Raw genomic sequence first — 27,056 nt, 5'->3', positions numbered from 1 at the left:
TGAAAGAAATATATGATCAAAGACTTAAAATAACATTAGAATTTTTCAGGGTAGAGAAAGGAAGAATGAAATCATACAAAATATTAAATACTTAACACTTCATTTACACAGAGGCCATGATTTTAAAGAAGATTTTTAAAAACTGATTGTAAAAAATTATATGGAACTTCCTAAACTGTTTATCACAATGAAATGTCTTATTTTGCATGAAATTTGTCTTTTAAAATGAGTCTACTAATCAGAGAACTTTCTGTGGACTCAGGTTTACAAATGAGTAATAAATAGCCTAATTTTGCCCTATGTACAAGTATGTTCCAGGTGCCACATCCATAGAATCTTGAAGAGTTAAAGGGGAATTTGGAGACCATTTAACTATTTCTCTCATACTAGCCAGAAACATTTTTTATCTCTTCCATTGTTAGGGATCTCACAACTTTATTATCATTTTATTGAGGCTTTCAGAAAGTAAAATGGGGATAAGTAGCAATACCTATCTGATAGGGCTACTGTACAAATTAAATGAGATGATCCATGTAAAGCACTGGCATATAGAGTTCAAATTAATAGGACACTCTTATATTAGGTTTACAAAAATCTCTTCAGTGTTCCCCAAGTGTTCCTATTCTGCAATTCTGGAACATGAAATACAAGTTAACTTTTTAAAGTTCATCATAAAAGTAAGGTAAGTTTATTTTGGTATAAAAGTCTGAAATCCATACACAGGTTTTCACAAAATATTTTTTTCATCAAGTTTCTGAGGAACCCTTATAAAACTATTTTTCAAGCATTGAGAAGGTCATTTCCTATACTTTGGATACTAACCTCTGTTAATACAGGTTCAAATTAACCTTTTAAAAGTAATCTCATACTACATTTTTGCTCATTTTAAGGTGATAGCTAAAACTCCAAGCATATTTTGTAGTGAAATATCAGTCCTTGTCTCACATTAGAACCTTAAATCTTGGTGCAGAATTATTATTGGCTTCATTTCGGTGGACTTACTCTGAAATTCCAGCCTGCTGACGTCGTGCATTACTTCTGCCATTCAGCATACCAGCCATTTCTTCAGTCTTCCGTGTCTCCATCCTAGTCACTAGTGTGAATGTAATCAGGTACTGGTTTGGGCTATAATTAAAAGAGATTAACAGGCGATGATGTATCACGCATGATATAGGCAACTCAGGGCTGAGGTGGCAATTCCATGATGGTGTCCATGTCCCTGCAGCTGGCCTTTCTTCTCCTTCATAAGGTTTTGCTTACATCCTCACAGTCATCTCATGACCAAAAAATGTTCACTGCAACACTAGCTATGATGTCTCAAGCAGGAAAGAATGAGAAAGAGAAAAGACACATGCAAACTAGGGCAGTCCCACTTTTTAGGTAACTTCTCCAAAGCACCAGCCAGAAAACCTCTTGTTGCTTTGGGCAAGAAGTCAAACAGCTACCGCTACATGCAGAGATGACTTGGAAGTATATTTTTTAGCTGGACACATTGCCATATTCTCCAAAATCAGAATCCTTTCAGGTAAAGGAGGAGTAAGTAATGAAGAGATGGGACATAGGCAAGGTAAGAGGAACACAGATTTTGTTATTCCCAAGAAATACTAGGTTCCTAAGTACCAGGGGCCTAAGCTGTGAGGGTAAGTGGATATGAAGAGATGGACAGCAAATTTCATGGTCTTAGTTGCAGTCAGAAGTTCTGAATGTTGGCCGGCACCGTGGCTCACTTGGCTAATCCTCCGCCTGCGGTGCCAGCGCCCCAGGTTCTAGTCCTGGTTTGGGCGCCAGGTTCTACTCCCGGTTGCTCCTCTTCCAGTCCAGCTCTCTGCTGTGGCCCGGGAGTGCAGCGGAGGATGGCCCAAGTGCTTGGGCCCCTGCACCCGCATGGGAGACCAGGAGGAAGCACCTGGCTCGTGGCTTCGGATTGGCATAGCACCAACCGTGGTGGCCATTAGGGAAGTGAAATGACAAAAGGAAGACCTTTCTCTCTGTCTCTCACTGTGTATAACTCTACCTGTCAAATAAAAAAAGTTCTGAATGGCATCGTCCCATTAATGTCATTAGAATCAATCTCTGCTAACAAGTTTGGTTTATCAAGTTTGCTTCACTTCCACAGTAAATCAAATTTCAAGTTACTACTCTTTCATTCCTTAACATAAATATAATTGAAAGCTTTTGGATAACCTGATGATTCATATTTCCTTTAGTTACAAGGGATTGATGATTATCAATTTAATTATGACACTTTCATAGTGAGGATGTGGCATTGGTATTGCCTAATATTTGTCATCTTTGTTCCCAGTTTAAATTGTAAACTTTTTCCCTAATTCAGCTCTACAGCCATTCTGTCCAACTCTCCTCTGACAGAGGAGTTAATGTCAACATTTTTAAATTGGACATTAATTACATGTATTAGGTTATTTCAAAAAGTTTGTTGAAAAATTGAGTTAAAATGTAATTTTCATGAACTTTTGAAAATATCCTTTTTTTCTCTGAACATTGTTTTCTTTTTAATAGAAAGTTAAACCTCTGTAGCTAGATAAGGATCTGATACTTCACCTTTAAATAAATGGGAATGTTGACCCATGTGGATAACATTCAAAACTCATTGCACCTTTCTTTCAAATAGTATATGGGCACATTCTATTATTTTATAAGCTTATCATCTCAGAATAGGAAAGTTGTTCATTAGACTTGACAGTGAAAATAAGGTCTGTAAAAAGTTTATAACTCCCATCACCAGTATATTTTATAGCTAAGGGAAATTTTGCTTTATGAGGAAAAGTTCAACTTGTAAATGAACTGGTAGCTCTCTCAATACAGCTTCCTTGCACTTTTCTCAGAAAAATTCAAATGAATGCTGAAGTTTTAACCTCCATATGCTCTATTTCTCCTGCTTCATCAGTTTTTCAGATTTCCTTTCTGTCTTGTGCTCTGTGCAATATTCAAATTTATAAATAATAAGTAAATTAAGAGTAAATTAGTATCATGTTTATGTTGGGATACAAGCTTGAATAAGGAGAGATGAAGCATCATATTCATTTTAAGTATTACAATTTTAAGAACAAAAGTAGTACATGAAACAAAAGAATTATAAAAGGGAAACTCGTCTGTCCCTCTCATTGGAAGCAATGTCATGATTCTCCCACAATTTTTCCCTGTAAATACTATACAGAGGTAAATACAAGTAGAAGTTAGGAGGCCCAGTGCTTAGAAAGGATGAGTAAAAGAAAAGTGCCCTACCGCTTTTATACAGGAAATTGATGAAGTTGGTTTCTAAGGATTGGCTAAGATATGGTTCCCAAACTCATACAGGCATTTAATTCTCAAAGTTGTAAGCTAATCAAACAATCCAGTTGTGTCAGGACGTGGGCCCGGAGGGAAATCCTTAGATAACTGGGTGTATATGGCCTTGGAAATTGGTTCTTGTGAAAAGGTTAATTATGAAAGCCTGAGAAATGGACCCAGCCCACACCGCTTGCTGGCTGGCATGTGAGCATTCTGCCCCATTTTTGCCATGTGATGATCTACACTGCACCTGGACTATCAGCAAAAATGCCATCACTAGGTTTTGAACCGGTGGGACCTGCCTGATCAACTGTGAACTTCCAGAACCGTGATCCAAAGTAAATCTCATTCCTTCGTAAACAGCCTTTCCATTGTAGTCACAAAAAACTGGCCAATACAGTCTTTCTGTTAGGAATTTTTGTTTCAAGAAACATAAATCCAAACTGAGCTAGCTTAAGCAAACAAGAACTTATCTTTCATGTATTTGAGCTGCAGAAATGATAGAAAGCAGGCAAAAAGATTAAAGAATTAAAACATCTGCAAGTCTTTGCCTCCCCTCATCTCCCTAGTCTGGTGTTTTGTTTTGTTTTGTTTTGTTTTGTTTTTCCTGAGGAAGAATGAAACCATAGCCACTGTAACCTTGGGTATTCTTTCATGCAAGTACCTGAAAAGAAATTTGTGCCAGCACCAGTTAGAAGACACTGAGCTGGGGCAAGTACTGAGAAGTCAAAACAATCCCTGCAAGTCAGGAGTCACTGAAATGAAATGAGGGAGACATCTGTTCAGTGATCTGCATGTCCCAGAAAAAGGTGGCCATCTTTTCTCATCTCAGAGTCAGGTTGCTCTCTGGGCACCAGAAGGTTTCTGGATTGACCAACGGAATGATGCAGAGAGTGAAGAACATAGATGTAAAATACTCCCTCCATCCACACCTCTATGTCCCTTAAGTGAAGAAGACATTTTGTTTTGAGCAAGAATTATATATTACATCTCAGAAGGTGCATAGCACAGTGTCTCACTTTCCAGATGCCAATGAATATTATTGATAAGAGGAACAGAATAAATATGGCAAAAATTAGCTGCCAGTTTCTCTTAATCAAATGATTCAGGTCTTCACTGGTACAGAGGCAGTCTTTTATTTTCCCAGAAATGCTTTTATTTAAGGAATACAAACTTCATGCTTTTCATAAATACAATTTAGGAATATAGTGATTTCCCACTGTACCCACACTCTCACCCCTCTTCCTCTTCCCTCTTATATTCCCATTTTAATTTTTTTTACTAAGATCTATTTTCTGTTAACTTTATACATACAATTAACTCTATACTAAATAAAGAGTTCAACAAATTGAAAAAAAAACTTCTTCAACAGTCAATACAAGGGCTGTTCAAAGTCATTGCTTCTCAATGTGCTAATTTCACTTCTATAGATTTCCTTTTAGGTGCTATATTATCACAGATTAGGGAGAAAATCTGATATTTGTTCTTTGGGGACTGGCTTATCACTGTGATATTTTCCAGTTTCATCCATTTTGTTGCAAACAACAGGATTTCTTTTTTTACTGCTGTAGTATTCCATGGTGTATATATCCCATAATTTATCCAATCTTCAGTTGATGAGCATTTGGGTTGATTCTATATCTTAGCTATTGTGAATTGAACTGCAATAAACATGGAGGTACAGATAACTCTTTCATGTGCTGATTTCATTGCTCATGGGTTGATTCCCAGGACTGGGGTGGCTGGGTTTTCTAATTTCTTCTTTTTTTGGGGTCTGACTGTAAAATTTCCAGAGATTTGTCTTATAACTGGGATATTCTTTCTTCTGCCTCAAAAATATGCTTTCCACCATATTTTTATTTATTCTATTCTTCATTTCCCACATTTTGTTTTGATTTCTCTTTAAAATCTCAATTTCATGGGAAAAATTTTCATTCATATCATGTATGGGTCTCTTTAGTTTGTGGATTTGCTTCTGATTACTTCTAAATAATCTTATGATCAATCTGTTGAATTCCGTTTCTGGCATTTCATCAGTCTGTTCATCTTCACATTCTAGTATTGAAGTGTTGTGTTCTTTTGGGGACATCATGTTGTCTTCCTTATTCTCATTTCTTGAATTGCTGAATTCATTATTATTAGGCATTTGTGGAGATGCTTTTTTTTCCTCCTGTGATGGCTTTTATCTTTGAACTATACCTCTGTGGCTTAGTGAAGTGTCTGCTCTTTTAATAAATACCCAGAGGTGTGTGCTGGGTGTGGTCAGGGAGCTCTGTTCAGTGCTCCAGGGTGAGAGGAGTGTCCAAGGTGACACCCAAGTAGGGCACTGTAAATGTCCTCTTTTTCTTTTATTAATCAGAGGGGAGGTTTGTTCTGCTCTGCTGGTGTCTTCTCACACTCACCTCCTCTTCTCAAAGGAAACCAATGCCTGGACACTAGCCCCAGTGGGCACAGTTATCATTTGTACTAACACAAGAACCATACAAACAATCCATGCAGTCCTCAATGTGAACACAGATGCTGCAGCAATGACCCTCACTAGGGAATCAGGGAGCCTCAAGCACGTGGAGCCACCCACAGTGACTGCCCAAAGTCCCAGCCATACCCTGCACCCTCCCATGCAACCACAGTGTTTTCACAGTCCTAGCACACAAGATTCTCACAGTTACTAGCACTCAGCCCCTGTCAGTTCTCCAAAGCAGACTCCGGCATCTCCTCTTGGCTGGTTACTAGGCACATGAACAGGAGCTGGTGCAGCTGTTATGTATATCCAAAATGGCATACACCCTCTCTTGGCTAGTTACAGGACTCCAGTGCCAAGTGGTCAGTGACAGAGAAATATGCCCCCCTTTTTGCCTCTAGATTGGCAGGTACGCTGTACCCTACAGGGCTCCAAGCTGGACTCTCACCAGGCTCTTCCTACAGCTTTATCTCCAGTGGCTTGGGCTGCTGCAGTCTTGTCTCACTTCACTCCAAAGCTGGTGCTGAGCTCTCGGCTGCTGGGATCCTAAGTTGTGCATGTCCACACCCTCTACATAGGTCATAGTGTCCCTTTAATTTCCATAGAGTTTCCTCTGCAGTTTTCTCCCTAACTCTTCCCTGAGACTGCCCTCTCTCCAGTTTTTTTAAACTATCTTACCCTAGACTAGAGCAGTAAGCTCCCAACTTGTTGTACCATCTTTTCAAGGCAGTCTTGAGAATGTTCTTAAAGAAAACCAATTTTGTAAGTCAGAGTACTTCTGAAAGCTTAAAGGAGTAAAGAATAATTTAGCCTCATTTCTGTTACCCTTGCTCACATTGCCTTTTTGTTTCCTCTCTATGTGAAGTTGAAAAGTGAGGAATGTACATGTCCGAGTAATCATACCCTTTCACCTGGGCAGAGCTTCCCAAAAATATTTTTGGTAGCAACCTCATCCTCAGACTTAAAAAGTCCCTCATCTCCGTTTCAGATGTGCACACTGAAACTTTATTTTCTGGATTCTGTGTCATAGCAAGGATCTCAAAAATATAAAGCCTTTTAAACCACCTATGCCTCTTGAGAAAATTCCTACTACACTCCATTTATGAAGGCTGGATGATTTCATGTCAAATGGTAAGGAACATGGTTGTAAGCTCAAGTCCAGCAGTGATCTGTTATATCAACTGAAGGAAGGAAAACTACAATTTTCACTTTTTTTTCTCCAGAACAGTTTTTAAGTCAAAGATTATGTCCATTTTTTATGACATGTTCTGTAGACTATATATGATTCAACCTTTGCTGTGCAAGGTGTGTAAATTGTAATGAGACAATTTACTCCAAAGAGGGGAGGACTTAGAAGATATGATGTAATTGGTTTTATTTAAAATTACATTTTTGTGAACTGACTTTCTGTTAAGAAATCCCCAAGAGAGAATAGCTTCTGAGCTATCTTTAACAAGCAGTGTTCCAAATCCTATTCTATAATTCAGAGCATTTTATTTTATGAGAGAAGTCATATCCATTGCAGCTAGGTAAAGAGACCAATGACAACCAAATAGCATTGCAAAGCAACTTCATCTTTATTCTAAGGAAATGCATATACATTAGAGTATTAAATCCAAAGAGGAAATATCTGATATTTTTTTAAGTCTATAAGTAAAAGAAAGGTGTGGTCTTCAAAACAATTGATAGTAAACTTGTTTTACATTATTACATCACTGTAACAACAACATACACATTTTATGTGTCCTAGGAGGAGATATACTGGTAAATTGTGAGCAAACTGTGACATATTGTACACTATAGTGTGAATTCCTGATTACTCAAAGTTCTAACAATTTGGAAATTTACAAAGTATTTCCGTGTTTCTTTTATTTTACAAGAAGCATTAAGCATTATCAAGCAGGCAGGTGCTTTTCCTGTAGCCTCCTTGTCCCCTGTCAGTGTGCTACTTTATGTGGGACCTGCCTTCCCTGGCTCAAGAGTGACCCCTGCAGATTTCTTCTGGTTCAGCCCCAATTGTGAGTTATCTTCCAGTAATATTTGCACTTTACTTGGAGACCACTTAAATGATGGTTTTCTTCCCCCTCCGCAAGTCCACTTACATTCAAAGAACCCTAATGTGTGATGAGTTCATGGCTCTGTAGTCTTTCCCTCAGGTTGAGCCATCTCACTGGATGTGCTATGTGCCCCCAGTTAGTGGCAGCTCCACCATATACCAGAGTCTTAAAGATTGCTTAGGACTGAGTGAGTGGAGCCTTGGCTGCCACTTTGGAAAGATTGCCAGTGCTTCCATGGCAGCTTAGAGACCATCCCATTGGTCAGAAATGCCATGTTTTATATGGTTCAGTTGTATATGAATTGTAATGAGAGTTAGAAAAAAAGAAAACTGACATAGAATTTCTTTTCTTACAGATCTAAGCTGTTGAAAGGGTGCTCTTGGATAACTTCAGACTAATTTGGAAATATTCAAAAATATCTTGTGTATCCACATAGTAGAGAACCCTACAACAAAACACTGAGACCTCTGTCTAGTGTTCACACCTGAGAGCATATTGAAATTTTTAAAAAGCTTTCTTCCGAATGATATTAATACTAACACCACTTGTTTTCCAACCCAGCTAAGATCTTTGCTTAGGAAAGATGCATGTTTTCTGTGTTTAACCCACTTGTGTGTCACAAAGTAGCTTTGCTTCAGGTTGTTGGGGTGTGCCTGTGGTCAAGCCTGAATGGTGATTCTGGAGTAGAGCAGGGATCCCCATCTTATTACTTCCAACACACCTGAAGTTGTGACACTCACATCCTGAGCACCTGAGGTTTTTAGAATCTCTCTTGAGGCAGCACTTAATAAAGCACTTGAGAACTAAAAAGCTCAGTTCAATGAAATTCAACACCATGCACAAGCAGGAGGTGATGATCAAGAAAAGGATGAAGATTGTTTTCTCTGTGGGTCTGGAGATGAAACAGTCCACAGTGTTAGGACAAGGCTGCAAATCACACTTCAAAAGGTAAGGAACACGAAATCCATCATAGAGCTTATAAAATAAAACAAGGAAGCCAATTTCAAAGCCAGTTTTAACAATGAGGCTGATAATGTAAGTATACCATAGGCCTCCATCCATCATACCTGGGCTCACATAGAGTTTCTTTCTGTGCCTTTTCTCCCTCCCCTCACGATAGGCTACATGTAGAACTACGAGAAGAGAAGGCGTGGAGACCATAATTAGCTGTAAGGCCCAAAGTCTAACCTGGGATATGGGGAAGAAGTGGTCAAAACACACAGTTTCACAACCAGGCTGTCTAACGTTGCATTCAAATTCTCTCCGCTCATCTTTCCAGACGTGCTCTGCTGCTACTATGTAGACCAGCAAACGGAAGATGAACACAACAGCCAGCCATAGCCTCCCAGTCCCAGTTGAGTATTTATTTACTCCACTTAGAAGGTCTCTGAGGAACATCCAACTCATGGCTTAGTCTCAAAAGAAGGCAAGACTCTGCAAAAGAAAACAATTTCATCATGATTCAATTATTTCTATTCCACTCATAATTTGTACTGTCTTATTTGGGAGATTGTGAAAGACAAACTCCAATGGCTACATTGTAGCATCTCTGGATGTTGAAGGCTCTCTATGAATCCCATAGGATGTGCTCATTTTTTATACAAGGAAATGGTACAACTGGTCTGTGGACATACTTGATCCCATGCCCACTTTAATTTGAAATTTGGTTGATTTTCTCTAACATTCTACCACATTTTCAAGCAATTCTCTGGTCGAAAATCTTTCTGGTTTGCTGCTTTCCTCCAAAGATGGATGGGTTGTTACTGATTAGGGAAACATATAAATCCCATGGTGACACTGGTACCTTGAGATATCCTTCACATACCAGACTTCTGAAGTTCTAGTCTCACTTTCTGTACTCGATTGATGCTCCTCCTCAGTCACTGAGGGCTCTCCAGTGTCCTTAGCTGCTGTTACTTCCCATACCCTGCACCAGCAGCTGGACTTGCCTACAATTTGACAGTGAAAAGTGAAGCTTTCCAATATGAACTCAAATCTGTTGCTCCTTCATCCTCCAGATGGACTTGCATCCATACCCAGCTTTCCTTCTTTATCAGTTTGGAGGGAGAGGTCTCCTTTCTCTTGTATCAAAAAATTATTTCTGTTCTATATCTCATTCTTAATCTGTCCTATATTTTATATAAGGATACTTCAAAATGTTCAATGTAAATACATATTATGAAAAAACTCTAAATGTATTCCAAATATTTTTGTGCCAAAATAAACATCGGATTTCATTTTCCACAAGCATTTTGAAGTACCCTCATATCATCAACTTCCACTGACCCCTTTTTCTCAGCATTTCTTGCTATTTTTGGTTTCCAGGGTGTGAGGGGAATAGATGAATTTTCATTGCTTTTCTTCTGACACTTTTTCTTCTTTATCCCTTATTTCTGCTTCCTCAACTATTAGTCCTTACTGCCCTGCCTTCTCCCATTGCTTTGCTCCTCCTATTTCAATACTTTTGTTTGTCCAGTTCTTTTTTTTTTTAAGATTTATTTATTTATTTATTTGAAAGTTACAGAGAGGGAGAAGCAGAGAGAGAGAGAGAGAGAGAGAGAGAGAGAGAGAGAGATTCCATCTGCTGGTTCACTCCTCCAATGGCTGCAACAGCAGGGCTGGGACAGACTGAAGCCAGGAGCCAGGAGCCAGGAGCTTCATCCAGATCTCCCACATAGGTGCAGGAGCCCAAGAATTTGGGTCAACTTCCACTGCTTTCACAGGTGCATTAGCAGGGAGCTGGATCAGAAGTGGAACTTCTGGGTCTTAAACCAGCACCCATATGGAATGCTAGCATTGCAAGTGGTGGCTTTGCCCGCTGCACCACAGTGCTGGCCCCTGTCCAGTTTTTAAAAACCTCTGTCCTCTGCTCTGCTCTTATTCCACTACTTTCACTAGGAAATCTCATTCATTCTGTGGATTGAAGCGCTGCTTTCAAGTTCCTGACTCAAATCTCAGGTCTTTCCCAGATCTCCACGTCCCACCATCTCTGTTTATCATCTAAATGTTTCATAGGAATCAGAAGCATGTTATGTCTACATCTGAATTTATTAACTTCCTTGCTCTTTTTTCTTCCTTTTTTTTTAGTTTTTTAACTTTTAACAGATTCAATGTAGCTCATAAATAAAATTCTAAGAATACATTCTCTCTCTCTTTTCTTTCATTTTATATATATTCATATATATTCACAATATATTTTTAATTTACGTTATAGTCAAGGCTTAATGCTGCACCAAATAAATGGTTCAACAACTAAAAAGTGAAATAACCTATTTTAGCAGGAATATAGGCAAAGCTGTAAACAATAACTAAATTGAAAGATGACTATTTCACCCATATACAGAAAATTTTTTTAAATTAATTTTTTTAATTAAAGCTATAGTATAACATTCTTTTTTAAGATTTTATTTATTTATAAGGCAGAATTATAGACAAGGAGAAGGAGAGACATAGAAGTGTTCAATCTGCTGGTTTGCTCCCCCAATGGCTGCAAAAGCTGGAGCTGGCCTATCCGAAGCCAGGAGCCAGGAGCTTCTTCTGGGTCTCCCACACGGGTGCAGGGGCCCAAGCACTTGGGCCATCTTCCACTGATTTCCCAGGCCATAAGCAGAGAGCTGGATCAGAACAGGAGCAGCCAGGACATGAACCAGTGCCCATTTGGGATACCGGCACTGTAGGCGGAAGCTTAGCCTACTAAGCCACAACGCCAGCCCCAGTATAACATTCTTAACCACTGGTTCTTAACCATTGATTTAACAAAGATATAAAACAAAACTATATCTGCAGCAATACTGATATACACAGGGATGTCTTTTTTTGAGTTTTTGTTTTTTTATTTTTGTTTGTTTGTTTGTTTTTAATTTTACTTCCACACATAAAGGAGAATGTGTGGTATTTGTCTTTCTTTGGCTTATTTCACTCAACATGATGATGTCCAGTTGTATCCATTTTGCTACAAATGATAGAATTTCTTTTTTATAGCTAAATAATATTATGTTGTGTGTATATACCACATTTTCTTTATTCATTTGTCTGATGATGGAAACTTTGTTTGATTTCTTGATTTGGCTATTGTGAACTGCTGCTATAAACATAGTGGTGCAGGTATTTCTTTAATACAACATGTTCATGTCTTTTGGGTGTATATCCAAAAATGACTTCCTTGCTCTTTGATTCAGTTGTCTTGTCAGGTGGTGTTATCAGCACCCAAGCACCCAAATAAAAAATCCCAAATTCATCCTGATCTCCTTTTCTCATGAACCTTTTTCAATTGTCCATGAAGTTTTTTTTTTAACTTTTATTTAATGAATATAAATTTCCAAAATACAGCTTATGGATTACAATGGCTTCCCCCCCATAACGTCCCTCCCACCTGCAACCCTCCCCTTTCCCACTCCCTCTCCCCTCATGAAGTTTTTTTGATTCCTATTAAATTCTCTTGACTCCATCTCTAAGTCACTGCTGAAACCTCTCTCACTTCTTCAACCCTCCCTCTACTTCTATTTCCTGTCTCATTATCTCATCCCCAGTACATGCTCAGTGCTCTTTGATCTCTTACACCTCTCTCCATCTCTTGAGTAAAAATTCTGGGGAGCCCCTTCTGTATTTCAGAGACATTGTGTTTCTGGCCCTGTCTACTTCCATCTTGTCTTAAAATTGCACTCTGTAGCGTAGATTCCGACTTCCATTTGTTGGCTATGATCAGCACTTTATTCGGTGCTGTTGGTCTGTTGTAACCATTCTGAAATATGGGTTTTGTTTTTGAATTATCTTCATTTGTTTTGTAGTAGTTGTTAATTTGTTCTTTCAAATGAGAAGGCAGACACTGAGAATAGAAGTCACTTTCCCAAGATCACAAAATGAGAGGCACAGCCACGTTCTCAAGTCCAGTTTCTGTTGCTCTAGATCACGGTTTCTCAACATTGACATTTTGGATTGGAAAACTCTTTGTTTCAATAGCTGTCCTTTGCATTTAATGGATATTTATCATCATACCTAACCTTTAGATGCCAGCAGCAGTTTCTCCTCAGCCCACCACACACACACACTCATGCGCACACACACACCCACACACACATTTTGTGACAACCCAAAATGTCTCCAGACTTTTCCAAAAATGTTCTCTGAGAGGGAAAGTCTCCCTGATTGAAATGCTTTTAACTAATTCTGCCATAAGCAGAAGATGTGATCTAGAGCCCCAGGCCTGCCACTAATTTACTTTCTTTTTTCTAGGCCAGAAAACCATGCCTTTTCAGGTGCTATTTCGTATTACAAAAATCAGTTACTTCTTATTTTCTCCATAGATTCAGTGAAAAAAAATCATGGAAATGGGAGTGTGGGGGAGTCAGGGGATTAAGAAGCTTGGAATATTGTTACAATAGCACACCTGTCTCAGCACATAACATTATGTTTACAGAGGAGCAATATGGATCAAGCTCACATGGTGAGAAGATGAATGAAGGTTAACAGGTGATTTCAGATAAAACAAATATTCATGTGCATAATGTGTTATTCACTAGGACATAAATACTTCAATGTCCTTGGCGTTCAGGACACAAACAAAATTATATTAAATAAAAAGGATTCATTTTTAATCTACCAGAAAGGTTAATGTCTTTATGAATTATTAAAACAAAGCCCTTAAGATTAAAAAGTGGCAGGGTGGTATTATGTTTCATTTTGACATATGTCATTGGGCATTTATCCATATTACTAAAGAGGATATTCATGTATTATAAAACATTTGAAAGCACTTTGTTAGGTGTCTTAGAGAAAGGAAGAAGGTAAATATAGATTTAAACTGTGTTGCTAAAACAAAAGTGGTAAGAAAGTGACTGATCTTTGAATACAAAGAACTAATGTCAGAATTACAACTTCCATTTGACTGATAAATGCCCAGCCTACTTTCAAATTCTTTGCTGATGGAAAGACAAGAGATTTCTCATGGAGAAGAAGCATTTTAATGTTATTTGCCTAACTGAAGTGGTTTAGCATAGTGGTTAAGAACCTTCGTTCACTGATGGACTCCTCATGTTCATGTCCAAATTTGTCTGTGGTAATAATGGAACTTGTGAGACTTTCTTTAGTTAATATTTATGAAGCTCCCAAAGTAGGGTCTAGTGCAAGGTTGGTGCTCAGTAACCATTGTCATTATTATTTTCTTATTTTGCTATTGAAAACTTGGTTGTTGTCAAAGTGAAGCCTCCACATCATAAATTTATTACGTATTTAATTTAATTGCACATAATTAGGGGTACATTAAATATTTAATGCTAGTTCTATTCTTGTGAAGGGGTACAATAGTCAGAAATCTCTATGTGGTATATCTTTAAGCATTTTAAAGCCATGAAATCATTTGCTCAAGTTTTTGATATATTAAAAATAATTCCAGAGTCTCTTCTTAGCAATAGTCTTTAATTTATCCATTTTCTTAAATTTCCAATGATCCTTTCTAATTTTTAATGGAGTTCTTACCAATTCTAATAACCCAATACTCCCATGACGTTCTCCCTTCACTTAAGAAGTAGCAGTTTACTTCACAGGAATTTCATCTGGAAAATTCAATTAAACATTTCCAGAAAGTAAAATATGCAATATTTCCAATACCAAGAATGATTTTGAAAATTTTTCTCAAATATTTGATGTAAATTAAGAGTGGAATGGATATAAGGTGCAAGGAAAATGATATTTCTGCCTCCAAAAAAATGACATTGATCTGTATCACACATCATTTGCAAAAATCAATTCAAAGTGGATCTATGACCTAAATATAAGAGCTTAATCCATAAAACTTTTAGAAGAAAACCTAGGGGCAAGGTGCCATGACCTTGGATTGGATTTGATCCAGCATTTATACATGACAACAAAAGCATGGACAATAAAAGAAAAAATAGATAAATTGGACATCGTCAGAATTAAAAATTTTTGTACCTTGGGATTGTATCAAGAAAGTGAAAAGACAATCTCTAAAATGAGATAAAATATTTATAAATTATATAAAGATATAAAACCCCAATATATAAAGAACTTCTAAAAAATAAGACAACCTAATTTTTTAAATGAGCAAAAGATTTGAGTAAACATTTTCCAAGAAAGATATAGAAATAGCCACTGAACACATGAAAAAGTTCTCAAATCATTCATCATTATAGAAATGCAAATAAGAATGAGATACCACTTCAAATTTGCTAAAATGACTATAATTTTTAAAATATAAAAACTTGTGAGAATGAGGGGAAATTAGAACCATTGTATATTGCTGAAGAGAGTATTAAATAATGCAACCAATTAGAAAAATTTAGCATTCCCCAAAAAGCTAAATAGGGGTTTACCACACACCCCAGCATATATACTCCTAGGTTTATACACAAAATAATTGAAAACAGTGACTCAAACACATACTTGCATACCAGTGTTCATTGCAGTATTATTCTCAATAAGCAAAAGGTGGAAACTATCCAAGTGTCTTTCAACAGTTGAATGGATAATCAAAATGAGGTATGCACATATAATGGAATAGTATTCAGCCATAAAAGTAATAAAAGTCTGATGCATATTACAGCATGAATGAGCCATCAAGACATTATGCTAAGTGAAATAATCAAGTCACAAAAGGACAAGTGCTGCATAATTCCACTTATCTGAAATATTTAGAACAGGTAAATTCATATATACAGAAGTATGTTAGAGGGTACCCAGGGCTAAAAGGAAGGGAGAATTGGGAATTGCTGCTTCAAAGGTTGTAGTGTTTCTGGGAGTGATGAAAACTTTGAAAATAGGAGTGATGACTGAATCCTGTAAATGCAATGAATGCCATCAAATTATAGGCTCAAAATTAAAATGTAAACTTTGCCGGTGCCATGGCTCGAAAGGCTAATCCTCCACCTAGCGGCGCCAGCACACCGGGTTCTAGTCCCAGTCGGGGCACCAGATTCTTTCCCGGTTGCCCCTCTTCCAGGCCAGCTCTCTGCTGTGGCCCGGGAGGGCAGTGGAGGATGGCCCAAGTGCTTGGGCCCTGCACCCCATGGGAGACCAGGAGAAGCACCTGGCTCCTGGCTTCGGATCAGCGCAGTGCGCCGGCCGCAGCGAGCCAGCCGTGGCGGCCATTGGAGGGTGAACCAACGGCAAAAGGAAGACCTTTCTCTCTGTCTCTCTGTCTCTCTCTCTCACTGTCCATTCTGCCTGTCAAAAAAAAAATGTAAACTTTGTGTTATATATATTTTTGCCACAATAAAGCTAGAAAAGAACCAGGGTAGGAGGAGCCTACTTAAAAAATAATGATGCAATAGGGGCCCATAAACCCTAAATATTTTTTAAAAAGGAGTAGAAAAAAGTACAAAAGGAATAAAAGCAAAACATTAGTAATGCTTGTCAATGAGTAAATTTCTCATAATTTTGTTTATTATGACTTTCTCCATTGCCCGTATTTTCATGAAAATTTATTAAATATTAAAAAATAAATCTAATGAAAGACAAAAATCAAAGAGCCACCATGTGTTTACATATGTGTATGTGTTTTTTGTAACAAAATTAAATGAGGCTGTTTACAGAGTAGATGTGTGTCTATCAACCATTGAATTTATGCCTGGAAGTTACCATGTAGGAAGATTAGATGGTGGATCCTTTCCCGTCCTGCTTGCCTCTGCATGCACGTCAGTGCATCTCCAGTCCTCTTAACTCTGAAAACCAGCTCCTGTCTGCACCATAAGCGTATCATCCCGTCAACTTAATTATTCAAAATGAGCTTTGCTGGTACTTACTCCATCTTCCATTGTATCCCTCTTCCCAAAATGCAGCTCCTTCTCCAGTGTTCTCCACCTCAGTAAGTAGTACTAACATTCACCCAAGTAATAAAGCCAGAAACCTGGAAGTCATTCTTCCTCCTTCTCTCTTCATGAAATAAACATGCAATCTACATTCAAAGCCAGTGTTTTTACCTTTCAAATATATTCCAGAACTTTTCACTCCTTTCATCTGTACTGACACCATCCAAATCCAAGCCACTCTTACCTCCTTCCCAGAATACCATAATAGCTTCCTGTCTCCCCACTTATCATTGTTGGCCCCTCCAACCTCTTATCCATTCCGTAGTTATATTAACATTTAAAGTGGATATCATATATACAATTTCACTTCTCAGCTTAAAGCTCTATGATGGCTTCTTATTGAATTTAGAGTAGGGAAAGAAGTCCAAATCCTTATCTTGATGACAATAGCCTGTGTTCCGGTGCCCTTGCCTGTCTCTCCAATGCCACTCTGCAATCACCAAGGGCCACTGGATTCCAGATGTGTCCCCTTGCTTCAGTTTCTCCTTTAGACCCTATGTCCATTGTGTCCCTCCTTCCTGCATTGCTCTTGTCCCCTCCACCTGAATCAGAATGGCTTTGCTGGACCTCATCCATCTAAATTAGGTCTTCCTTGGTATTCTTGTTTGTAATCTTGCTTTATTTTCCTTCATGCCACCAATAACTTGTAATCACATATACTATGTGATAAATATCTGTACATACTGTGTGTTCTTTAAAAGAATGGACTAGGACTAGTGTTGCCTGATTATGCAAATAAAAATGTAGGATGCCTAAGAAAATTTGAATTTCAGACAATTTTCTAGCCTAAATGTGTCATTTAATATTTTATATATTTATACTAAAATAGGATTCATTGTTTATCTGAAATTCAAATTTAGCTGGGCAGTCTGTATCTTTTTTGGCAATCCAAGCAAGTGTCTTGACTGCTCATTATTGCACATCCAGAGATTAAATAATAGTGCAAAGTTCAGCCTCTCCAGGACTCAGAAATTCTCCTAAACACACTTGGCCACATTGACCATTCTTTTCTTCAATCCAGCCTCTCTGCTCTCCATCTGAATATGTAACTCCTTTTCTCCACTAAACTCAGCTCTGAGAGCCCATCTTCCTTTAATTCCTACCCATGTTGAAGAAACAGATAATCCTGCCTCATCTCTATAAGGAAAGCAAGTTAGGTGTGTCCCCAGATTCCCTCCTAAAACCCATTCTGCACTGACATTAGATTAAAATGCTTTTTCCTTCCTATTATCCCCTCACTCAGGAATGTATCACATTTGAAATGAATGTCAAATTCTCACCTTGACATTCAACGTCCTGCCTAATCCAACGCCCTTATATTTACCAGCATTCACCAATAGCCTTGCCCCACATCTCCCTATCACAAGCTCACACATCATTCTCACCTCCTTGTGCTTGCTGGTGCTGCTTCTCCCTCTTCTGCATTCTCAAGTCCTACCTTCTCTTCATAGCCTCACAGATACTGAGTTTTGTCTCTTCATATTCAGTAGTCCCCAAACCTTAGCACATTATTTTAGCACTTGCTGATGTAACACCTGAACCAGGCTCCCATAAAGTATTTTTTTCTCTGTAAAAGAGCTTATATGTTGCATGGAGTTGGGGGACTGTGTTTTTTATTTGTTTTGTCTCCTTGAAAGTGCTTAGCATGAAGTAGCTAGTTAGTACTTATTTGTTAACTAAACTTACATAAAGAAGCAGTAAAGTTGATCCTCAGGTGAAATAGTCTCTAATTTCTGTGCTCTTTGTCGCCAAATAAATCACTCCTGGTCTTCAAGGGCTTTGACTCTCCCTGTTGACTATACTAATAGAATTTAGTTAAAATATGAGAGATTAATTTTCAGATTTCTTTGCTATTATATCTGATGTCAATATTGATGATTTATTAAGAGATACTCATTTCTATTTACTCAAATAACTTTAAATTGTGAACTTATTGCAATGGATAGTTTTTATTACTGACATCAGCACTAATTCAAATATTTCATAATTTTATTAAAAATGCCAAGTAGATGGATAGGAATTTGGCCTAGTACTTAAGCTACCAGTTGGGACACCCACATTTCATAGCAGAGAGCCTAAGTTTGGCTCTTAGCTCCTATCCAGATTCCAGTTTTTGTGCTAATGTGCACTCTGGGAGGCAGCAAGTGATGGCTCAACTAGTGAGTCTCTGCCACCCATGTGAGAGACCAGCACTGAGGACCCAGCTCCTGGCTGCAGGCATCTGGGGACTGAACCAGCAGATGGGTCTCTCTCTCTCTCTGCATCTCAAATTAAAAAAAATTCTAAATAGAATGTGTTCAAGAAATGGAGACAGGGTATATGTGGGTGCATATTCATGAATGTGCTATGGGGATGAGAAGTTAGAATCCTCTAGTAGGAATTGCTAATTGTTTTAACCCTCTTCACAGCAGATGGCTCTCTAATCTTCAGAATGGGGACCTTCGAGTAGAAGTGTTGTGTAAATGCAAAATTTAAAATAACTATTCCCTGTGTGCTGCATATTCAGGAGTCACAACCAAATGAAAATCTAAGGATAATAAATTTATACATGTAAAATTCCTCTTAAAAGGAACTAACATGCATTAGTATAGCATGAGTAAATAAATAAAAATAAGTAAGTTCATCTGAAGTGCTCATGAAAGCACTCATGAAATATCAACAATTTAAATACCATTGTCATCAGCATCAAACCAGTAAAACTTGAAGGACCCCCAAAACATCAACCAAAAAACCTTCACCAGTTATTCTAAAATCCTAACTGAGCAAAAGAAATTAGAATTACAAGCACAGGCCTCCATAAAATGCAACATTCTGGAGTAACAGCACAGTCAATTCAATTTAATTCAGAATTTGGAGACAAATACTGTACCTCCTTTGTGTGTGAAATGAGTAAAATTATCCTGGGAAAGGATTAACCATTATAAAAGAAATTCACTCCAACTGATATAAACAGACAGATAGGATAAAATCAATTAGATCTGTAAGCTGGAGACCATACCCCCTGTGTGCATTGTTCTACACATTGGGGAAAGATTATAATATACAAATATAAAATATTTAAACACTCAATTTTATTTTAAAAAAACAAAGATTCTGAATTTTCTGGAACAATCCCTATTGCAAACATGCTAAGCTATTGTTGGATCTAGTAAGAATTTGTGCAGGTCTTTAGGTTCAGAAAATGAGTCACAATAACCAGATTGTAAAGACAAGGATAACTAATTCATTTGACTTTTCTACATCTTGGACTAAAAGTCCATAGCAATTATTTGATTCTCCTTATTCCAATTTCCCAAGCCATCTTCTAAGCAGTGGTTTTCTTGTAGAGGTTCTTTTTGCCGTGCAAAGTTCTCTTGAGAATGGATACAAGAGTCCCAGTTACTGGAGAGGCACTTTACAAATCAGACTCCCCTGTGTTTGTATAATGTGTCGAGTCCCCTGGAGCAGACTTAACTCTGGGTAAACTGGACCCTTGAGTTTCTGAAACTTTGGAACTGAGCGTTAACCCCCGAATGTGGTGATACTGTTGCGGCACCTGTTGAGCAGCCCACCTGCTCTTCCATTGCTGCAGGATGAACCCTTACCAAGCAGCAGCACAGGAGGCTTCCGTTCTTGCACGACTCAGGCCATGGCAATCTAGTCTTCATAAGGGAAGGCAGGCAAGGCTTCCCCACCCAGTCGCCTCTCTCTACTCTGAATGGTCACATACAAACTGTTTGAAAAGCCCTTGCACCACCAGGAAGCAGGGCGCTGCTTTGCAATCACCAGAACGTATTGCTTTGAAACTTGTGTTTGAGGGGCACCACATTTCTGATTGCCTTACAGACTTCCATGGACAATCCTTGAAAAAGCCATCAGCCCTTCTAGCCAGTTCCTCTCATCTCTGTCTAACAGTAATAGCTATCCTTGGATAGCATTTGAGCATTTCCAAAGTGTCCCACAGCATCTCACCCGCTCCTCACCTCCCTTCTCAGGAGAAAGCAGAATGTATCCTACAACCCCCAATTTAGTGATGAAGAAACTGAAACTCAGAGTGTGGGAGACTCAGGTTAAGACAGCAGCTTAGCTAGCAGCACAACCCAGGTCCTGCATGCTGGTCTGCAGCTCCCCGCCAGAGCTCCAGGTCAACTGACCCATCTGGAACCCTGCTCTCCTTTCCACACAAATCACATACCTTATAAGGAAGAGGACTTCTTCTCCTGGGCTGCTTTTAACCCTGAGGCCTGCTGTGCTTGTTGACACCTGCGAAGTCTTGAACTCCCTGTTTGAAAACAAGGCATTTTTATTTTTAGAGATGGTGAATTTGGAAAATAGTGTTTCTGAAACCCAGGATCTTTGGCCTCCTGAGTCTCTGTTGTTATATAAGAGTCCATGGGAAGTTTATATGTATGATATTGTTTTATTATGTTAGAAGACAAATATACACAATAAACAAAGTTTCTGGATAACCAGCTCACAGCCAAGAACCGCCACAGAATTTTAAAATTTCTGCACTCATATTTCTGAGGGCTCAGTAAACTACACAGCCCTCAGGCCAAAAAATCCAGCCTATCTGGCCATTTTTGACATTATTAAAACAATAATTGACTATTGCCTAACACTCCTTTTATACTACAGTAGGAGAATTGAGTTGTCATGACACAGACAGGTTGAAATTTAAAGCCTGAAGTATTTACTACCTGACCCTTTGCACAAAATGTTTATATTGTGCTTAAAATCACATTGGAACCAAGCATAGAACATTGATTATCTGAAAATATGAGAAACAACACATGGTGGGTTGTGCTCAAGAGAAAGCCAGATGAAGCCACAGTGGGTGGACATACAGCATGAGTGAAGCCTGTTAGTTGTTTGAATGGAGACAAATGGTGGACCATGAGCTGTCATCAGGCAGGCCCAGCTTACAGGATCCAGGCTCCTGCTGTCAGTAGTTACTTGAGTAATGGTTTAGTTCCAGCCAAACAATATCTTTTTTTTTTTTTTTTTTTTTTGACAGGCAGAGTGGACGGTGAGAGAGAGAGACAGAAAGAAAGGTCTTCCTTTACTATTGGTTCACCCTCCAATGGCCGCTGCGGCCAGCGCACCGCGCTGATCCGAAGCCAGGAGCCAGGTGCTTCTCCCAGTCTCCCATGCGGGTGCAGGGCCCAAGGACCTGGGCCATCCTCCACTGCACTCCCTGGCCACAGCAGAGAGCTGGCCTGGAAGAGGAGCAACCGGGACAGAATCTGGAGCCCTGACCGGGACTAGAACCCGTGGTGCCGGCACCGCAGGCGGAGGATTAATTAGCCTACTGAGGTGCGGTGCCGGCCCAAACAATATCTTTTGTCTGATGAACTTTCTTTTCAATTTTATTGGCTTTGTGATGTTTAATTTTACCTTTGTAGACACACAAGAGCCATAAAGCTAAGAATTTTACATCTAGTATTAGGTTTTATGCATACAAATCACATTTTACTAAACAAAATAAATTTCCAAAGCTGGGAGTCCATGAAAAACACTAAGTGAAAAGAACAGGATCCACACAAGCCAACATGTACATACACACTACTTACAAGATATTTCAATCCCTTGGTATGAATATAGGCATGGTTATTTATAGAGAAGCCCCAATTAAGCAAAGTGCCAAGGTTGCACTTAATACACACAGGATTGATTGCTAAAAGGTTCTAGGCTGTTCCTCTGTGAGCCTGTGGCTCTGCTCATTCACATTAGTCCGTATGCTCTGTACTTAGGCCAAGAATCCTTCCTTAGCCACAGCCTCTGAAGGCCCTCAAGTAAATCACTCTTTGCAAAGGGGCAAATTTGTTTCATGGCCGCATACTCACAAAAGTATGCAGCGTGAATCTGAACGGCAGTAGGTCAGGGTTTGTAATTACTGAGGAATACTTCTGTCAATGAAACTTTTGGGAAATAAGTAATGACAATCCAATTGTATAAGAAATGCAATTCTCTTATTAAATAGACATTCTACCTTACTTAAGGTATACTAAGCTGATCTTCTGTATACTAAGATAATCGAAAATGAATCTTGATGTGAATGGAAGGGGAGAGGGAGTGGGAAAGGGGAGGGTGGTGGGTGGGAGGGACGGTATGGGGGGGAAAGCCATTGTAACCCATGAGACGTACTTTGGAAATTTATATTCATTAAATAAAAGATAAAAAAAAATAAAAAATAAAAAAAAAATTTAAAAAAAAATAGACATTCTATGTAAGAAAAAGAAGCTTAGCTTACCTCTTGACACAGATATGGAGATTAAGAGATCCAGGTGGTTAGTGACTTGATTATTATGTCTGCGAGGGCAAACTATTGCTTGAAGCCCAGGAAAATGGAGTCTAGTGGTTTCCAAGGTGGTGTAAGCAAAACAGGTGTAACTTGATCTTTTGCTTGGCTCAAAACTTAGATGAGGATTCTTGGGTGTCTGCTGTTTACAGTATACGTTGAAAGAGAACTGAAGCTGGAGATAAGAATTCAGTCATTCATGTACACGCAGTTCGTTGACTACTCCTATTTATAAACCTTTTCATCATCCACACAAAGAAGCGAGAACAATAGGAGAGCTTCATCTCTTCAAATGATTTTCCAAGGTTTTATCAAAAACTCTCTACAGGCCGGCGCCGCGGCTCAGTAGGCTAATCCTCCGCCTAGCGGCGCCGGCACACCGGGTTCTAGTCCCGGTCGGGGCGCCGGATTCTGTCCCGGTTGCCCCTCTTCCAGGCCAGCCCTCTGCTGTGGCCAGGGAGTGCAGTGGAGGATGGCCCAGGTGCTTGGGCCCTGCACCCCATGGGAGACCAGGAAAAGCACCTGGCTCCTGGCTCCTGCCATCGGATCAGCGCGGTGCGCCGGCCGCAGCGCGCCTGCCGCGGCGGCCATTGGAGGGTGAACCAACGGCAAAGGAAGACCTTTCTCTCTGTCTCTCTCTCTCACTGTCCACTCTGCCTGTCAAAAAAAATAAAAATAAAAAAAAAAAACTCTCTACAAAAACTAGACAAAAGAAAATTTCAAGTTAATTTTGTTTAATGAATTTCACTTCCTATCTCCTATTCTTAGAAGTCCATAAAATTTAAAAGGCATAGTTTCTGTGTTAATATATGATATAAATTTAATGGATAATATTACAAAAGAATCAAACAGTGCGAGAGTAAAGAGAAAGATAAAAATCATTTTCCTCAACCCAATAATACTTGATAACAGGTGTTCCTATGTATATAAGCAGACAGATTTGAGGCAGAGGGTTTTAAAGTATTTTATCTTTTCTTGGAACTATTTCTAGGCATGAGTTTATATAGAATTAAAGCTATGTAGAAATGAAACAAATTTTTTCCTCTTGAAAAGAGAATAGCTTAGAAACATAATTTTACAGCTGGAAATGTGAAATGTCATGAAATTCAATGCCTGCACATTTTAGAGATGAGAAAACAGAATGACAGAATGACCTGCTTCAGGTCTCAGAACCTGTTCAAAAAACAGAAAAGAGCTGGGGATGAAACCCGAGTCTCTTCTCTCACACGTTAGCTGATCTATAGACTGTGTGAGTTTCAGTGCAGATTTTCTCTGCTCACAATGTTTATTACCTTTAAAAATTATTCCACATATCCATACATTAAATCCAAAATCAAAACAGAATGCAGTTTATTTTTAAAAATCATCAATTACTGGATCAACATTTTCCATACCCAATAAAGCACATCTTGTTTCTGCTTTGTATTTTTCAAGAGATCTCCGGATCCCAGGATGTTGATCCAATTCCTAAAGGGTTACTTTACAATAAGATCCCAAAACTGCCTCTGGAATTGTTCATTCCTTTCCGTCTCCACTCCTTTGTTTGTTATTAGTACTCATCAAGCTTTATCCTTGATCTTAAAGCACTGTCTGTTTGCACTGAGACCCCTTCTGCTAGAAACAGTTTGGCAACGTTAGGACAACCTTGAAAGTGCCTATACTGAACCCACAGGCACTGAGGCACTGAGAGCATCCCAGCTTTCCAATACTATCAGCCCTAGGAGTGGGCATTTTGGTATACTGGGTTAAGCCACTACTCGGGATGCCCACATCCCGTACTGGAATGCCTAGGATCAAGTCCCGCCTTTGCTTCTTGTGGGGAGCAACTCGGACTAGACTAAGTTACTGGAATTAAGACTTATTCTATGCATCTGCTCTTTCACAATATGGTGCTGAGAAGGGAGAAACAGCTTCTACTCAGCTGCCTCCAGTTCAACCAATAAACTGTAGGACCTGCTCCTGATTGGAGGAGAGCAGCGTACTCGGCATGTGGGTAGCAGAGTTGGGATTGGTGGAAGAGGACTATAAAGGAGGAGAGAGACAACATGCACCAGGAACATCTGAGGGAACATCTATCTGAAGGAACACCTGTGCAGCCCCCGAGAGAGCCGGCCGGCGGTGTGCCGCTCCCCTGCGGAAGTGGGGAAAGTGGCTAGGGGGAACCGCCCTTCCACAGAGGTGGAAGGGTCGGAAGCCAACCCGGGAAGAACCAGCAGCAAACCCGGGGAGGGCCGAGCAGACGAAAGAACAGCGCAGGGTCCTGTGTCGTTCCTCCACGAAGAGGGGGAGTGACACTTCTAACCCAGGTTCCTGCTGATGTTCATTCAGGGAAGCAGTAGTTGATGGTCAAAGTATTTACATCCCTGCCAGAGCTGTTGTGGGCACTTGGGGAGTGAACCAGTGGATGGAGGAAGATCTCTCTCACTCTCTCTCTTTCTCTCTCTCTCGCTGTTTTTCTCTCTCTCTCTTTCCTCCCCTTTCACCCTGATTCCTTTCAAATAAATAAAAATAAGCTTTTTAAAATAGTATCTGGGTGTCCCTGCCACCCACGTGGAACACAGGAACACAGATTGAATTCTGGACTCATTGCTTTGGGCTGGCCAAGCCCTGGCTGTTGAGAGCATTTGAGGAGTGAATCAGCATTGGAAAATCTCTGTCTCTCTGTTTTTTCAAGTAAAATGAAAATAAGTAAATAGATAACATCAGCACTAACATAAATAATAATAGCATGCAATGATCCAGTAGGACAGAGATGTAATTTGCTAGAAAAAGATCTCTCAAGGATCTTTCTGGGTGTCACAGAGAAGCTAGAAGGAGAAAGTGCCAAGAAGAGAGGGCAGTCGGGAGAGGATCTATAGAGAGATGGGTACATTCAGATCTTTATAAAATGAGCTTCCTGAATTAAATGAGTGCTGGACGTAGTGTCTATGCTATGCTTTTGTCCTTTTAGGAGTTTTATTTCTTTATTTGGAAGGCAGAGCTACAGAGAGAGAGAGAGACAAAGAAAGATCTTATATCTGCTGATTCACTCGCCAAATGACTGCAATGGCTGAGGACAGGCCAAGCCAAATCCAAGGGACTGGAACTCTATCCTCATTTTCAAGTTCAAGAACTTGGGCCATCTTCCACTGCCTTCCCAAACACATCGTCAGGGAGCAGAATCACAAGTGGAGCAGCCAGGACTCAACCCAATACTCTTATGAGATGCAATATACTCACGTATTCTATATCTGTATAAAATATTCAGTCTTAATATGATGTATTTTATATATTTTTCATATGCAAATTTTAACATCCAAACAATACCAACAATAGATGCTGGAGAGGATGTGGGGAAAAAGGGACACTAACCCACTGTTGGTGGGAATGCAAACTGGTCAATCCACTATGGAAGTCAGTCTGGAGATTCCTCAGAAACCTGAAGATAACCCTACCATTCAACCCAGCCATCCCACTCCTTGGAATTTACCCAAAGGAATTTAAATTGGCAAACAAAAAAGCGGTCTGCACCCTAATGTTTATTGCAGCACAATTCAATATAGCCAAGACCTGGAACCAACCTAAATGCCCATCAATGGTAGACTGGATAAAGAAATTATGGGATATGTACTCTTTAGAATACTATACCGCAGTAAGAAACAACGAAATCCAGTCATTTGCAACAAAATGGAGGAATCTGGAACACATCATGTTGAGTGAAATAAGCCAGTCCCAAAGGGACAAATACCATATGTTCTCCCTGATCGGTGACAACTGACTGAACACCAAAAAGGAAACCTGTTGAAGTGAAATGGACACTATAAGAAAGGGTGACTTGATCAGCATAGCCCTGACTGTTAATGAACAACTTAATACATTATCCCTCTTAGTAGTTTTTTTTTGTCTGTTCTACTTAATATGACTGGTTTAATTCTGTAATTAATACACAGTTATTCTTAAGTGTTTAAATTTAACTGAAATGTGATCCCTGTTAAACATAAGAATGGGAATAAGAGAGGGAAGAGATGTACAATTTGGGACATGCTCAAGCTGACTTGCCCCAAATGGTAGAGTTAGAAACATACCAGGGGACTCCAATTTAATCCCATCAAGGTGGCATGTACCAATGCCATCTCACTAGTCCAAGTGATCAATTTCAGTTCACA

At 39.2% G+C, this 27,056-nt stretch overlaps 1 protein-coding gene across 1 annotated transcript; it reads right to left on the bottom strand.

Annotated features, from left to right (window-relative positions):
- Window positions 1-8,270: 8,270 nt before the first annotated feature.
- Window positions 8,271-22,989, bottom strand: GJB7 (gap junction protein beta 7). The gene is made up of 3 exons (XM_051854498.3): window positions 22,864-22,989; window positions 20,806-20,892; window positions 8,271-9,240 (listed from the first exon to the last, which is right to left on the bottom strand). Exon 3 carries the CDS (start codon window positions 9,211-9,213, stop codon window positions 8,407-8,409), a length of 807 nt encoding a protein of 268 aa, XP_051710458.1. The 5' UTR covers window positions 9,214-9,240; window positions 20,806-20,892; window positions 22,864-22,989; the 3' UTR covers window positions 8,271-8,406.
- Window positions 22,990-27,056: the final 4,067 nt, after the last annotated feature.

Source organism: Oryctolagus cuniculus, chromosome 5, assembly GCF_051225735.1.
Source record: "Oryctolagus cuniculus isolate XC-2025 breed Fujian yellow rabbit chromosome 5, ASM5122573v1, whole genome shotgun sequence".
Lineage (NCBI taxonomy): Eukaryota > Metazoa > Chordata > Mammalia > Lagomorpha > Leporidae > Oryctolagus > Oryctolagus cuniculus.
The sequence above is the reverse complement of the archived record's forward strand: the minus strand, read 5'-3'. Positions and strand labels throughout refer to the sequence as shown.